At 39.1% G+C, this 14,679-nt stretch overlaps 1 protein-coding gene across 1 annotated transcript in view; it reads left to right on the top strand.

Moving 5' to 3' along the window:
- Positions 1-14,679, top strand: part of GPR126 (G protein-coupled receptor 126) — a 190,214-nt gene that overhangs the window by 158,163 nt on the left and 17,372 nt on the right. Inside the window, exons 18-21 of the mRNA XM_006834705.1 lie at positions 2,017-2,144; positions 3,276-3,544; positions 5,185-5,281; positions 10,738-11,021. Of these exons, the coding sequence (XP_006834768.1) occupies positions 2,017-2,144; positions 3,276-3,544; positions 5,185-5,281; positions 10,738-11,021 (778 nt within the window). The remainder of the gene's footprint in view (positions 1-2,016; positions 2,145-3,275; positions 3,545-5,184; positions 5,282-10,737; positions 11,022-14,679) is intronic.

The following is a 14,679-nucleotide window of genomic DNA, read 5'->3' as shown; positions in this document are numbered from 1 at the left end:
GAATTGTTTTATTTAGTTTCTCTTTGTAAATTGTGAATTTCATTGTTGTTTGCAAGTCAACAGCCTTAGGTCTGTCAAAAGGAAGTGACAAGTCACTTGATGATCCTTCAAAACTGGGATTTCATTACTAAATCCTGGAGTAACCCAAAATGTTGGAGGTCACCTATGCTCTTAGTCAGGTGGCATTGATTCAAACCCATTCCATCTGCATGGGATCCCATTTCCCACCACTGCCCCAAAGCCTGCTGAACTTGATCATGTTGGGCATTATTTTGATTTCACAGGTACTGTGCTCATTCCGTACAACAAAGGCAGGGAAACTTTTGTTTGTCAAAATTTAGAGCATCATTCATGTACCATACAAAATTATCAGTTCGAAAATTCACCTGCTATATTTGGTCAAACATTTAATTAACTCACTCTTAATTTGATGAATCTTGGTTTGGCACTGTGAGTTAATGCTCGGGACTGCGTGGTTGGTTTGAATTGCAGGGTCGGTGTTTCAAGCAAACAGCTGTTTCTAGGAAACCCTTCACGGGGTCACTATGAGTCGGAACTGACTCGATGACACTTAACAACAACAATGTGATGAAGTCCTGGTGTGGCACTGCACGTTAATTAATGCATTGGACCATAAGGTAGTTTGAATTGCAAGGTCGGTGGTTCAAACTCACCAGCCACTCCTCGGAAATCCTGTACAGGGTCACTATGAATTGGAACTGACTTGAGAATCAGACATGACTGGAACTGTGGTTGCCTCAGCAACATCAGCCAAACCTGGAACTGAGTCCTGTTATTTTCCCTTTCATACATGTATACACAAGTACAAACACATTTAGTTAGGGCCTTTATGTGACTAGCAGATTTTATTAGCATTTTAGCATCACTTAGAGAAAATGAAAATCTTTAAGAGGAAACATTATAAAATGTTCTTTTAAAAAATAATTTAAGACCTAAAAGTTTAAACTGAATGTTCCTTTTGGAATATGCCTTTTCTACAAGAAGGTTCTGTTTTCAAACATCTGCATGAGTAAGATGTTGGTCTTACCTAAGACCTACCCCTAACCCAATTCCCTATTTCTGAAGCCAGAGTTACAGAAAAATGCCCTGCATCCAAGCAGACTTGAGTAAACAGGGGGATTTGGTCCCTTTTTGATCAGTGCAAACTGCAGTCATGTTTGTGTATTGTCTTGAGTGTCCAAAGCATACTTGTTAGAACAGCAAACACACACATTTGCACACACATTCCCCTCTGAAGACTATTATTAATACTTAGAAAAGGATATTAGAAGCAATTAGAAAGAAATAAAAAGTATTTTACTAACATGCCCAAACATTTCCACCCTGTTTCCGCACAATGAATGTTTCATATTAATAACGCTATAATCAAAAAAATATATATATATATATCTATGACCTAAAAACTCTTCATGGATTCTCATTTATGTAAAAAATAAAAGTAAAGATTTTTCCTATCCCATACATACCAAGCTTGGAAATGGCCTTGGTGAAGAACCTCCTTCCATGCTAGATAGCCCTGGTAACAGTGTCGTCATTGGCTGCCTTCTGGCATGTCCTTCTCTAAGGGTAAGGGATCCCAGGACCTAAGTGCTCAGCATACACAGGCCATGGTGGCCTGCATTTGTATTCTTTCTCCCACCTTGCAAGTTCTAGGAATGGATTTCATAATTTATTAGTCAAGGCAACTACTTCCTCTCCAGTTGTTGTTGTGGTGTTGGATGGTTTTCTTCTGTAGGTTATACTAGTGTGGGAAGAGCTTTAGTGCAAGGTAATGGTTTATTCTTTTAATCACAATTCTCAATAATGTGACTTTGGGTTTTTCATGTGGTAATACACAAAAATAAAGTAAGTGTAAATTTCAATATTGATTTGTGCTATTGGGCTTAACTCCAAATATTGACTTCCTCGAAAAGTACCAATAAGCTTTCTAATAAAAGCAAACGCCATTCTCATCCAAAATGAGATTCCTACAGTTCTGTCTCATGTTTTGTGTAGAACCTTCAAGGAACTGGCTCACAGATAGATGAAAGAAATGCCAAAGTCCTCACCTTCATAAGCTATGTTGGATGTGGAATATCTGCTATTTTTTCAGCAGCAACCCTCTTGACATATATTGCTTTTGAGTAAGTATTTTTATATCTGCTAAACCCGGTTCTAACTCTTCCAAATGTGAATGATAAATGTACGTCCAGTTTTAAAAGCATTTATGCACTTTATGAATCATATAAGGAGGTTCAGCTTTAATGTTCCCATTTATCATAAGATTTATCAAATAATATGATATTTTCAGTAAGAGTCCTAATTTTTAAATATGGCATTTCTGTTTATAAAGAACATTTAAACCTGTTAGAGGTCAATGTTAGTATTTAAGTAGATAAGAATTGTATAATTTTCTTTTCTTTTACAATGTAAGACATGAATATATTTGTTTCACAAACTCAAAACAAATCAGTCTTCACACAGGAAATAAGAAGGATCCTTAACTGATTAAAAATCAGGAAACTTCAAAGCATTTTGGAAAATTTCTTCAATGAACAATTTTGTAACTGGGATTTTTCCTGAAATTCCAAAAGGAAAAAAAAAAAAAAATTCTCTCCATTAGGATCAATTACACACCACCGGAAGTAGTTTGGAATTAAAATTGATAATTAAACATTTTTATAACTTGCAAGTACTCACAAATACCTTTGGCCTATCTCCGAGTGGCATCATGTCTTAAAGATGGGACTACTCTGTCTATTGCATAGCTGTAAAGGCGATGCATTTACTTTCTTTGCTTTCAAGATTGATTTGTAATATGATTGTTGATTTGTAATATGAATCATGGGAATCTCATGTAGAAGATGAAAGCAACCTGGTTCTATTTCCTCCTCACAACTGCCAGCCTGTTGAGTCTTTCGGTGTGATTATTGTTTTAGAGCATCTTCCCGAGGGTCTCCTGTGTTCTCACTAACCCTGTACTTCACCAAACACATTGCCGTTTTCTAGCAATTGGCCCCTTTTGATGTGAGTTGGGTAGTGCTTTGCTATGATCCATAAGGTTTACTCCTGTTTGGAAGTAGATAGCCAGGTCTTTCTTCCTAGTGTCTCTTGCTCAGGAAGCTATACAGAAGCCTATTCATCATGATAAATATTGGTGGCTTAGCTTCCAGCACCACAGCAACTTGCAGGCCTCCGCAGTACAACAAGCAGAGAACTGGCTGGTGGATCAACCTGATTAGTACTCATATAACTTTCTTTTTTCCTCTTTGAAGAAAATTGCGAAGAGACTATCCCTCCAAAATCTTGATGAACTTGAGCACAGCACTGCTGTTCCTGAACCTCATCTTCCTCTTGGATGACTGGATCACCTCATTCAATGTGGAAGGACTGTGCACGGCTGTGGCAGTTTTGCTGCATTATTTCCTTCTAGCAACATTTACCTGGATGGGTCTAGAAGCAATTCACATGTACATTGCTCTGGTTAAAGTATTTAATACTTACATTCGCCGATACATACTAAAATTCTGCATCATTGGTTGGGGTAAGCCTCCTGAAAATTTTTTACCCTGTTATGCAAGTTGTCAAATTTTCATAGAAAAATCCTTATTTTTTTTCAGGAATTAAAAAACAACAACAAACTACTGTTGAGCCTATTCCATCTCCTAGGGCCCCTATAGAAGGTTTCTGAGGCTATAAATCTTTCTGGGAGCAGACTTGCTCCCACAGTACACTGGTGGGTTTGAAGTTGACTTCAGTTAGTAACCTAATGCTTGCCCACTGCACCACCAGAACTCCTTTTTAAAGATTCTTTAAAATTGCGAGTTAAGAATCCTTACCATTGCAAGTACTGGGGGTGAGGAAACCACATTTTAAGGAAGAAGCGCACTCAGAAGTGAATTTTAAAAGAACTGCTCAAACAGTTCTTACTAAATATGAATAAAGGGAAAAGCCCCTGTTCCTGAGTCAGCACAAGCTTATTTCCTGTGCCCAGAGCCAGCCCACCCAGTCAGAAGAAGCAGCTGGCAGACAACGGTGCATTTCCATTCTGCTTCAAAATACAAAGGCTTGCTCAGACGCTCATCCCTCAACACAGCCTATGTTTTGGGAACCAGAGAAAGAACATCATTTTTTATGTGTACAACCAGAATGTTGACAGAATTCTTGCCTTGAACTTCTTCACATGAGTCCTCAGCCAGCCATGTGTGATTGTTTTAGCCTGTTTGGAATCTCTTAGCTGGGTTCCTCTCATGATCTGATTTCATATTGGGCCAGGAATTTTCGAGCTTTCTCACAAATTTCTTTCTCAGATGGCCATGTAGGAGTGCAAGTAACTGACAGGTAGACAATTCCAAGGCATTCAGCAGCACTTTAGAAGGCCACAGAAGTGTTTTATCAAAGACCTAGGATGGCATGATATTTGCCCACTGGAATATACGTGAAAATAATTTATAGACTGTCTAGAGAAAAAAGGATAAGACTATACAGAGTTTATGTTCCATTGTTTGTCTCACCCATCCCTCCAATTTTCTAATGTTTTTCTTTATATTTGTTGTTGTTAAGTGTCATTGAGTCTGGTCCAACTCATGGCAACCCTGTACAGAGTTTCCAAGGAGTGGCTGGTGGGCAGGAGCCACCAACCTTGTGGATAACAAGGAGCGACTGGTGAGCTTGAACCACCAACCTTGTAGTTCAAACAGCTTTGCAGTCCGGCACATTGACCCACAACAACACACCAGGACTCCTTTCTTTATATAGAAAGTGGAAAAGAAGCTGTCCTACTCTGTTTACCTTAACTCCTGAACTCTGGTTATCTGTCAGGGCATCACTGGACTAATGTTGTCATCTTCACTAGGGCTAGATTTTATTTAAGTCCGTTTCGGAGTTCTTGGGTGCCAGTAAGCAAACAGACTAACTAAGTAACTGTCATTAAAAGCTTTGGGGGTTTTGTCTTGGGTTTAACTTTTTAAAAATTATTTAAATTGTTGTTGATTAGAGTTGGATGTTCTACACCAAAGAAGGGGATTTTCATTTTGTTGTGTTTAACCCAGTTAGCAGTTCTAAGAAACATTCTTCTGTGATCTGGACGGTGGTCTCTCATTTCCCTCCTTGCGCTTCTTAGTCTAAGAAAACTGCTACAGAGGCTTCAGCAAAGTTGTTCACATCATGGTCTCTTCACAACAGGTTTACCTGCCATCGTGGTGTCAGCTGTTCTTGCAAGCAGAAACCTAAATGAAGTCTATGGAAAAGCAGGTATTGGAAGAGATCAAGGGGATGAATTGTAAGTAATAAAACCTCATGGGGAATGCATTTATGCTGCGTACATGTCCTCTGTTTCCTAACATGTGGTATATGTTTCCATGCCAGCAGGAATGCTCTCATTTTAAAAAGTTGAAGTCAGTTTGCATGATTTTCCTAAGGTCTCTTCTACCCACAATTTAGTTCAATTGCTTCCGTGCCTTGAAATGCTTGAGTTGCTTTTCATTGTAACATCTCACCATGCCATCTGGACAAATTCAGAAATCTAGGATTTATCTTCCAGTCTCAGAAGATCCATTCTATTTAAGGATGTTCTATAAAATTTTTACCCTCCTCAAACTCACACACATCTTTACGAGAGTTAAACAGAAGTCCCCAACAGTGCTAACATAGTGCTCTGTGAAAACTCAGGGAATACAGGAATTATTGAGTTCCTGAATAATTGTAAAGTCCCCATTGAATTTTGATACCAATGAGTTCAAGTTTTATATTCATTTTTGGCAGTTACTCTCATATTTTATGTCATGCATTGTTATTCTTGTTAAGTGCCATCGAGTCCGTTTCGACTCATAGCGACCCTGTACAGGGTTTCCAGGGAGCAGTAGGTGGGTTTGAACTGTCAACCTTGTGGTTCCCAGACCAATGCTGATCCTATTGCGTCACATCAGAAGTCCCACGCATAGAAGGTGCTCAATAAAAAAAAAAAATTTTTGACAGAACCAGTTACTGAATGAATAAAGAGCTTATGCCACATTTTTATGAACGTTTCATGGGCTGATAAGACTTTAATATCAAATCTGTGTCTCATTCACTCAATGGCCTTCTCTTTTTTTATATTTCTAATGTAGCACTCAAAAGACACCCACGACCTAGGGGTAAACAAGGACACTTGATCAAAGATTCTAGGAAACTTCCATGTGTTAGCAAAGCTTAGCTCCCAGGCCAAGTGTATCCTTTTGTAGACCTTTATCTTAAGATATTTAAAAAGTTTGTCATTGTTGTTCAGTGCCATCGTGTCAGTTGTGACTCATAGCAACCCTGTATAAGGTATCCAGGGAGCAGCTGGTGGGTTTGAACTGTCGACCTGTGGTTAGTTGTTTAAAAGTGGCAATTAACATGTTCTAAATAACGGAGTTTAAATGTTCTGTTAGTCAACTATTAGAGGGTGTTGTCGTTGTTCAGTGCCATCGCGTGAGTTGTGACTCATAGCAACCCTGTGTAGAGTTTCTGAGGCAGCACATCTCTATGGAAGCAAAAAGCCTCATCTTTCCCCTTGGAGCGGCTGATGGGTTCCAACTGCCAACCTTGTGGTTCACAGTCCATTGCTTATCTACAGAGTGACCACTCCCATTATAGGAAACTGTAGCTCTGGTAGCATAATGGTTGAGTTGGGAGGCTTACCTCAAGGTCAGCAGTTTGAAACTAGCAGCTGTTCCATGGGAAAAGATGAAGCTTTCTGCTCCCGTGAAGATTTACAGCCTCAAAAACCTTATGCAGAGTTGCTAAGAGTGGAAACAAACTCCACAGCACATAACCACCACCACCATAGTACTGTATATTAAATTACTATGGAATCAACAGCTCTCATTTATCGAACATTTATTATGGAATGCTCATAGGTTCATGGTAGTTCCTAGAATCCAAAGTTGCTCCATACACAGTTTTTCCTTTGTGGAAATCATATTCCACCATGGAAGCTATTACTCAAAGTCAAGGTCATTTGCAGTGGAATTTTTTTATATATATAAGTTTTTATTGTGACTTATGTGATAGTTTACGTGGGAGAACGCCAGCTTTACATTCATTCTATCATATGTCATTTGATTGCAATGATTACAATCCCCTCCATACATCATCAAACAACCAAAGGGTACACCCTGCAAGCCTTCCCCCCCAGCCGTCAGCACATACTCCCCAAGTTCAGTGTCCCTAGTTGCTCCATCTCTCCATGTCATCATCTCTGCCTCCATCTCTGGTGTCACTGCTTCTCTGGGTAGGGTCCCACACTCAGCTCTTCTCCCTTAATAGTCCCAGGGACCTGCCCTCCTTTTCTTACAAAACATCTACTTTTACATTTCTGACCCTCTCAGTCAGTCCTGATAGCAGTTATTCACTATTGTACCACAAGATTCTTATCCCCATCTCCTTTCATCAGCTCCATCCCAACAGATTGGAAACCACTCAGTAGAGATTTTACCTTCCCTCACACCCTCTTGAACTAGGCTCCTTCTTGAAAGCTTGTAAGCCTGTCACTTCTTGCCTTTGTATGCAGTGGAATTTTGTAGAACAATTTGTTGTTTTTGGGTGCTATAGAGTCATTTCCAACTCATATCAACCTTATCCACAACAGAACAAAACAGTACCCAGTCCTGTGATATCATCACAATTATAGTTAAGCGTGAGCCCATTGCTACTGTCACTGTGCTAATCTACCTCCTTTGCAGTCTTTCTACTCTTTTTCACTCCACGTTACCAAGCATGATGTCCTTCTCAAGGGATTGGCACATTCTGATAATATCTGAATTAAGAGAGATGAAGTCTCATCATCCTGGCTTCTCAGGAACATTCTGGCTATACTTCTTCCAACACAGAGTTGTTTGTTCTTCTAGCAGTCCATGGTACTTTGAATATTTTTCTCCAACACTATAACTCAAATATATCAACTCTTCTATGGTCTCCCTTAATCTTTGTCCAACTTTCACATGCATATGAAGACGTTAAAAATACTGTGGCTTGGGTCAGGTGCACCTTAGTTCTCAAGCTGACATATTTACTCTTAAATACTTTAAAGAGGTTTTGTGCAGTAGATTTGCCTAAATGAAATACATTGTTTGATTTCTTGACTGCTGCTTCCGTGAGTGTTGGTATTGGATCCAAGCAAAATGAAATCTTTGACAACTTCAATCTTTTCTCCATTTATCATGATGTTGTTTATTGGCTCAATGGTGAGGATTTTTGTTTTCTTTACGTTGAAGTGCAACCCATACGGAAGGCTGTGGTCTTTGATGATCTTCATCTTTAAGTATTTTAAGTCTTCTTGGCTTTCAGTAAGCAAGATTGTATCGCCTGCATATCACAGGTTGTTAATGAATCTTCCTTCAATACTATGCCACATTCTTCTTCATATAATCCAGTTTCTTGGATTATTTGCTCCGTATACTGATAGAATAAATATGGTGAAAGAATATAACCCTGGTGCATACCTTTCCTGATTTTAAACCATTCAGTGTCACCTTGTTCTGTCTGAACAAGGTCTAGGTACAGATTCCTCATGAGCACAATTATGTGTTCCATAATGCTCATTTTCTTCAATGTTGTCCATACCCTGTCATGATCCATACAGCCAAAATCCTTTGCATAGTCAATAAAGCACAAATACGCATCTTTCTGATATTCTTTGTTCAGAGCTTATTCCTGAGGCCAAGAGCCATCCAACGTCAACAGTGATATCCCTCATTCCATGTCCTTGTCTGAATCCAGCTTGATCGTCTCTGGCAGTTTCCTGTCAATGCACCTTTGTAGCCATTTTTTAATTATCTTGACCAAAATTTTACTTGCATGTGATATCAATGATATTGTCCGATGATTTCCACATTCTGTTGAGTCACCTGTCTTTAGAATGGCCACACATATGGATCTCTTGCATTCAGTTTGCCAGGTAGCTGTCTTCCAAATTTCTTAGCTTAGATGAGTGAATACCAGCAGTGCTACATCAGTTTATTGAAAGATTTCAGTTTACATTCAATCTATTTCTGGAGCCTTGTTCATTGCCAATGCCTCCAATTTACCTTGGACTTTTTTCTTCAGTACCATTGACTCTTGATTATACGTTACCTTTTAAAATGGTTTTAACATCAACTATTTATTCATGGTACAGTGCCTCTGTGTATTCATTACATCTTTTAAGTGTTTTCTGCACCATTCAATATTATGTCCATGGAATCATTCAATAATGTAAGTCAAGGCTTGAATTTTTTCTTCAGTTCTATCAGTTTGAGAAATGTTGAGCATGTTCTTCCCTTTTGATTTTCGAATACCAAGTCTTTGTACATTTCATTATAATACTTGATTTTTTTCTTCTCCAGCTGCCCTTTGAAATTATCTGTTCAGCTCTTTTTCCTCCTTATTTCTTTCATTTATTTTAGCATCTCTAAGTTGGAGTGCAAGTTTCAGAGTCTCTTCTTATGATTAAGCATTTAATTTTGCTATATCCAAGAGCTTTCTTGGAGTCCTGGTGTTGCACTGTAAGATAAGCACTGAACTGCTTTCCACAAGGTTGGTGGTTCAAACCCACAATCCACTCCTTGGAAATGCTGTACAGGGTCACTTTCGGTCAGAACTGACTCAACAGCAATAACAGCAAGAACTTCGATAGTATTAATTAGAACCTGAAGGATCTGCAAAATACAGCATGTGTCAACTTTACTCATAATGTCCTTTATACATGTGGTTGTTGTTAAGTACCATCAAGTCAGTTCATACTTATAGTGACCCTCGATAGGGTTTCTGAGGAGTGACTGATGGGCCTGAACCATCAACCCGGTAGTCAGCAGTCCAGTGCTGATACTACAGCACCATATCCGGACTCCACAGCACACTTTAAGAATTACTTTCATATTTTACCTGATCTCCATGTCATTCTAATTTCAAATAAATAGAATCTTTCCCAGAGCTTGCTTTCAGGTTTGAAGCAGGAGAGGGAGGGAATAATGGTCTTGCCAGCCAAGTCCATCAAAAATCCTCACTACCCTTGAGTCAGTTCTGACTCATAGTAATAACACAGGGCAGAGGGGAACTGACCCAAAGGATTCCCAAGACTATCATCTTAGGAATGATATTTCCCAAGCAGACTGTGACATTTTTCTTCCACAGAGTACCTGGTGGGTTTGAACAGTCAATCTTTCAATTACCTGTCGGATACTTAGCCACTGAGCCACCAGACTCCTTTTTACCATCAGGAGAGGGAATATGGGGCTTGCTAGTCATCTTCCACCAGAAATTGCTCTCCCAAAAATCTTTTAGTAGACTTTTTCTATATCAGTTTCTAGAACATTGTCACATGGCCACCGGTATAATCAAAGGAGGCTGTGAGAAAATGAGTATGTAGTTTAGCTTTCCCATTCCTTAGAATACAGATGCAGAAAAGAAAGGAAGCTTGAAAAGAGTTTAGAATGAACCCATTTTCAGTTATACCAAGTTAGAATTAAAGAAAACACTTAGTTTTCCTCTGAACTATTGACTTAAATGACTAGCTATTAAGATGAAGGACATCAGAAAAAGAAAGAAAAGAAACTTATTAAATGATGGTGATGGGAGATGAAATTAAGTTCAAAGGAAGCAAAGTAACTTCCAAAGGCATTTGAGAGAGCCCGAATTGTGAAATCTGCAGTAGGGTAAACTAAGCCAGGAGAAGTCTTGGGTAAACAGAACATGGCAATAAATCTCATTTCCCTTTTTGATTCTTCTTCTTGTTTTCAGCTGTTGGATTCAGGATCCAGTCATATTTTATGTGACCTGTGCTGGATATTTTGGAGTCATGTTTTTCCTGAATGTTGCCATGTTCATTGTGGTAATGGTGCAGATCTGTGGGAGGAATGGCAAGAGAAGCAACCGGACGCTGAGAGAAGAGGTTTTGAGGAACCTGCGCAGTGTGGTTAGCCTAACGTTCCTGTTAGGCATGACCTGGGGTTTTGCTTTCTTTTCTTGGGGACCCGTAACTATCCCTTTCACATACCTCTTCTCCATCTTCAATTCATTACAAGGTAAGATAAATGGATACCTAATAATTTTCTGCCAATTTTACCAAATTTATGAATAACTTCACTTTGGGGCAGATACCAAGCTAAGTTCTGCATCATTCTTCAAGGTGCTGAGCACAGTTTCAGGGACGTACTGAGAAAGATAGATGGATAAATCATAAATGGATGGATGGTTGGGTGGATAGATGAAACACTGTTGGATAAATGAGGCAGAATATTACTTTTTCCCATCTAGTGATGTATCCCAAGTACCTAAACCAACTCTGGACAGTTAATGAATGCTCAATAAATGTTTATTGCTGTATGAATGAATGTGGGCAGGGAATTAAGTAGCTGAAAACAGTGGGAAGTTTGCAGGGATGTGCATATAGTATTTAGCTTCTTCACAGCTTTGCTGGGTGTCAGTGTTATTCATGGAATCTTTTTCCGTGTAGGTTTACCATCCTTGAACTAAAGAATTTTTAAACTATCTTCAGAGGCACAAGTAGTAATTCACCTTGATTACAAGGCTCCTTGGGTTTCAAATAATTACCAGTTCTCCAGTTAAGCACTCTAGGCTGAAACTCTTGGCTGCCTTATGTATATATAACAAGATGAGACATTGCCCACTCTATATCATTTTCATGACCATAAGTGCCTAGTGTACTCTATAATGGATTTATTTTGTTAAGCTTAAGTGACTATAAGTGATTTTTACTTAATTGCATAATAGCTTTAAGATATTGATCCTGAGTTGTTGATAAAATGCCCTAATGTTCAGGATTATGATGAAGCCAACACCCCAAAATGAATGAATATTTGTAATATTTCTAAGGGCAGTACTGAAGTTCCTGGTCACGCAATTTGGGGTTTCTAGGGAAGGAAGGAACATTGGTATGCTAACCAAAGGTCGGTGGTTTAAATCCACCAGCGGCTCCATTGGAGAAAGACAAGGCAGTGTACTTCAGTAAAGATTTACAGCTTTGGAAACCCTAGGGAACAATTCTACTTTGTCCTCGGAAGGGTCATTATGAGTCAGAATGGACTCAATGGCAGTAGGTGGGTGGTGGTGGTTGGGGAAGGAAAAACTGATACAAACTGAACATATCTGATCCTGGGGTAAGGGGGCACGTTAGGTGGGAAACAAGTTTTTCTACTTACCAAATAAGGTGCCTATGTAGATATTCCCTGCAAGTGTGTTGTAAAAAGTCTGTAGTTATCTGTGACAAAGTTTCCTGCTTTGTATTATACTGTCTGTGTGTCTTCCCAAGTTCCCCACCAATCTGTGACCTCTTGGAAAAAATCTGATTCATAGTGGGAACTCAAAAAGGTTTGTTAAATGAATGAATTGATGGCTGGATAAAGAAAGAAAGAGATTTCAGTGATGCTCTAAATCCAATCTGAGACTTTGCTGGCACGTTGTTATATTTTTTGTTTTCGAGTTGCTTTCAACTGTAGTGACCCCTTCTGATAAACTAGAATTGTCCCATCAGGCTTTCCTGACTGTAAACTTTGAAGAAGCAGATCTCCAGGTCTTTCTCCTCGGGAAGTGTCATCAAGTCGGTTCTGACTCATAGCGGCCCTATATAGAGCTTCTGTGGAGTGGCTAGTGGGTTTGAACTGCTGACCTTGCAGTTAGTAGTTTAATGCTTATCCTGTAGTGCCACACCAGAGTCACTAGGTGGGTTCAAGTGGATAATCTTTTGGTTAGCAGCTGAGTGCTTAAATATTTTAGTCACCATTAGTTCAGCAAATTTTATTCAGGTTCATTCTATCATTAACAGGAAAGGTGTAGGCTCAGCATTTTTAGTAAATATGATAATAAAAGATGGAGCTGGTATACATAGCATACGATTATACCTTAATTGGGATCTAGCTTTATTAAGTGATTATTCCTCTATTTAATCTCTTCTATAATATGCATCAGACTGCAAAGTCATTTGAACTGCAAAGTTGCTGTTCAAGCTCCCTAGCTGCTACTTGGAAACCCTATATGTGGTCGCTATGGGTTGAAATCGACTCAACGACACTTAACAACAACAACATAATATACAATGAATAGCTCTGGTAGTGTAGTAGTTACGAGTCAGGCTGCTTACCTCAAAGTCAGCAGTCTGAAACTACCAGTCCTTCTGCAGAAGAAAGATAAGGCTTTCTGTTCCTTTAAAAATTTACAGCCTTGGAAACCCTACAAGGGTGGCTATGAGTTGGAACAGACTCCGAAGGATACCACCACCATCACCACACAAGTATAATACAATATAAACACCAAAAGGGAAGAACACTCTCAGCATTTCTCAAGCTGAGGGAACTGAAGGAAAAATTCAAACTTTGACTTGCAGTATTGAAGGATTCGCTGGGCAAATTATTGAATGATGCAAAAAGCATCAAAAGAAGATAGAAGAAATACACAGAGTCAGTGTATCAAAAAGAAATGGTCAGTGTTCAAGCATTTCAAGAGGTAGCTTGTGATCAAGAGCCAATGATTCTGAATGGAAAAGTCCAAGGTGAATTGAAGGCATTGGCAAAGAAAAGGCGCAGGGAATTGATGTAATACAAATTGAAATCTTTCAACAAACTTAAGTGGTACTGGAGACACTCACTCATCTATGTCATAAAATTTGGAAGACAACTGTCTGACCTACTGACTGGAACAGATCAATATTTATGTCCATTCCAAAGAGGTGACTAAATGGAATGAGAAAATCATCTGACAATATCATTGATATCCCATGCAAATAAAGTTTTACTAAAGGTAATCCAAAAACAGTTGCAACCATACATTGACAGAGAATTTCCAGAGGTTCAAGCTGGATTCAGAAGAGGATGTGGAAGGAGAGATATCATTGCTGATATCAGATGGATCTTGGCTGAAAACAAAGAATACCAGAAAGTTGGTTACCTGTGCTTTATTAACTATGCAAAGGCTTTTGATTGTGTAGATCATAACAAGCTATGGACAACATTGTGAATTATGAGTGTTCTGGAACATTTAATTGTGCTCATGAGGAATCTGTACCTGGACCAAGAGGCGGTTGTTTGAACAGAACAAGGGAGCACCAAAAGGTTTAAAATTAGGAGAAAGGTGTGTGACAAGGTTGTATTCTTTCACTATACTTATTCAATATGTATGCTGAGCAGATAATCCTGGAAACTGAATTATATGAAGGAAAACATGGGATCAGGATTAGAGGAAGATTCAATAACAACCTGCAATATGCAGATGATATAACCATACTTGCTGAAAGTGAAGAGGACTTAAAATCCTTACTGACGAAGATCAAAGAACACTGCCTTCAGTATGGGTTGTATCTCACTCTAAAGAAAACAGAATTCCTCACCATTGGACCAATAAACAACATCCATACAAGTGGAGAAAAGATTGAAGTTTTCAAAGACTTCATGCTGGTGATCTTGAACCACTGACTTTGCAATTCAAACCACTTTGCAATTCAGCGCCTTAACCCACAGCACCACACCAGGACTTCCAGTATTTATTTAGGCATATATATATGCATCAATGGGCTCAAGCATGGCAACAATAGTGAGGTTGGCCCAGTGTTGGGCAGTGTTTTGTGCATAAGGTTGCTGTGAGTCGGTACCGACTCGATGGCACCTAACAACAACAACTAGATAGATGGATGGATGGGTGGGTGGATGGATGGATGGATGGATGGATGGA

Source organism: Chrysochloris asiatica, unplaced genomic scaffold (genome assembly GCF_000296735.1).
Source record: "Chrysochloris asiatica unplaced genomic scaffold, ChrAsi1.0 scaffold00013, whole genome shotgun sequence".
NCBI lineage: Eukaryota > Metazoa > Chordata > Mammalia > Afrosoricida > Chrysochloridae > Chrysochloris > Chrysochloris asiatica.
Note: the sequence above shows the minus strand (reverse complement) of the source record. Positions and strands in the feature narration are given on the sequence as shown.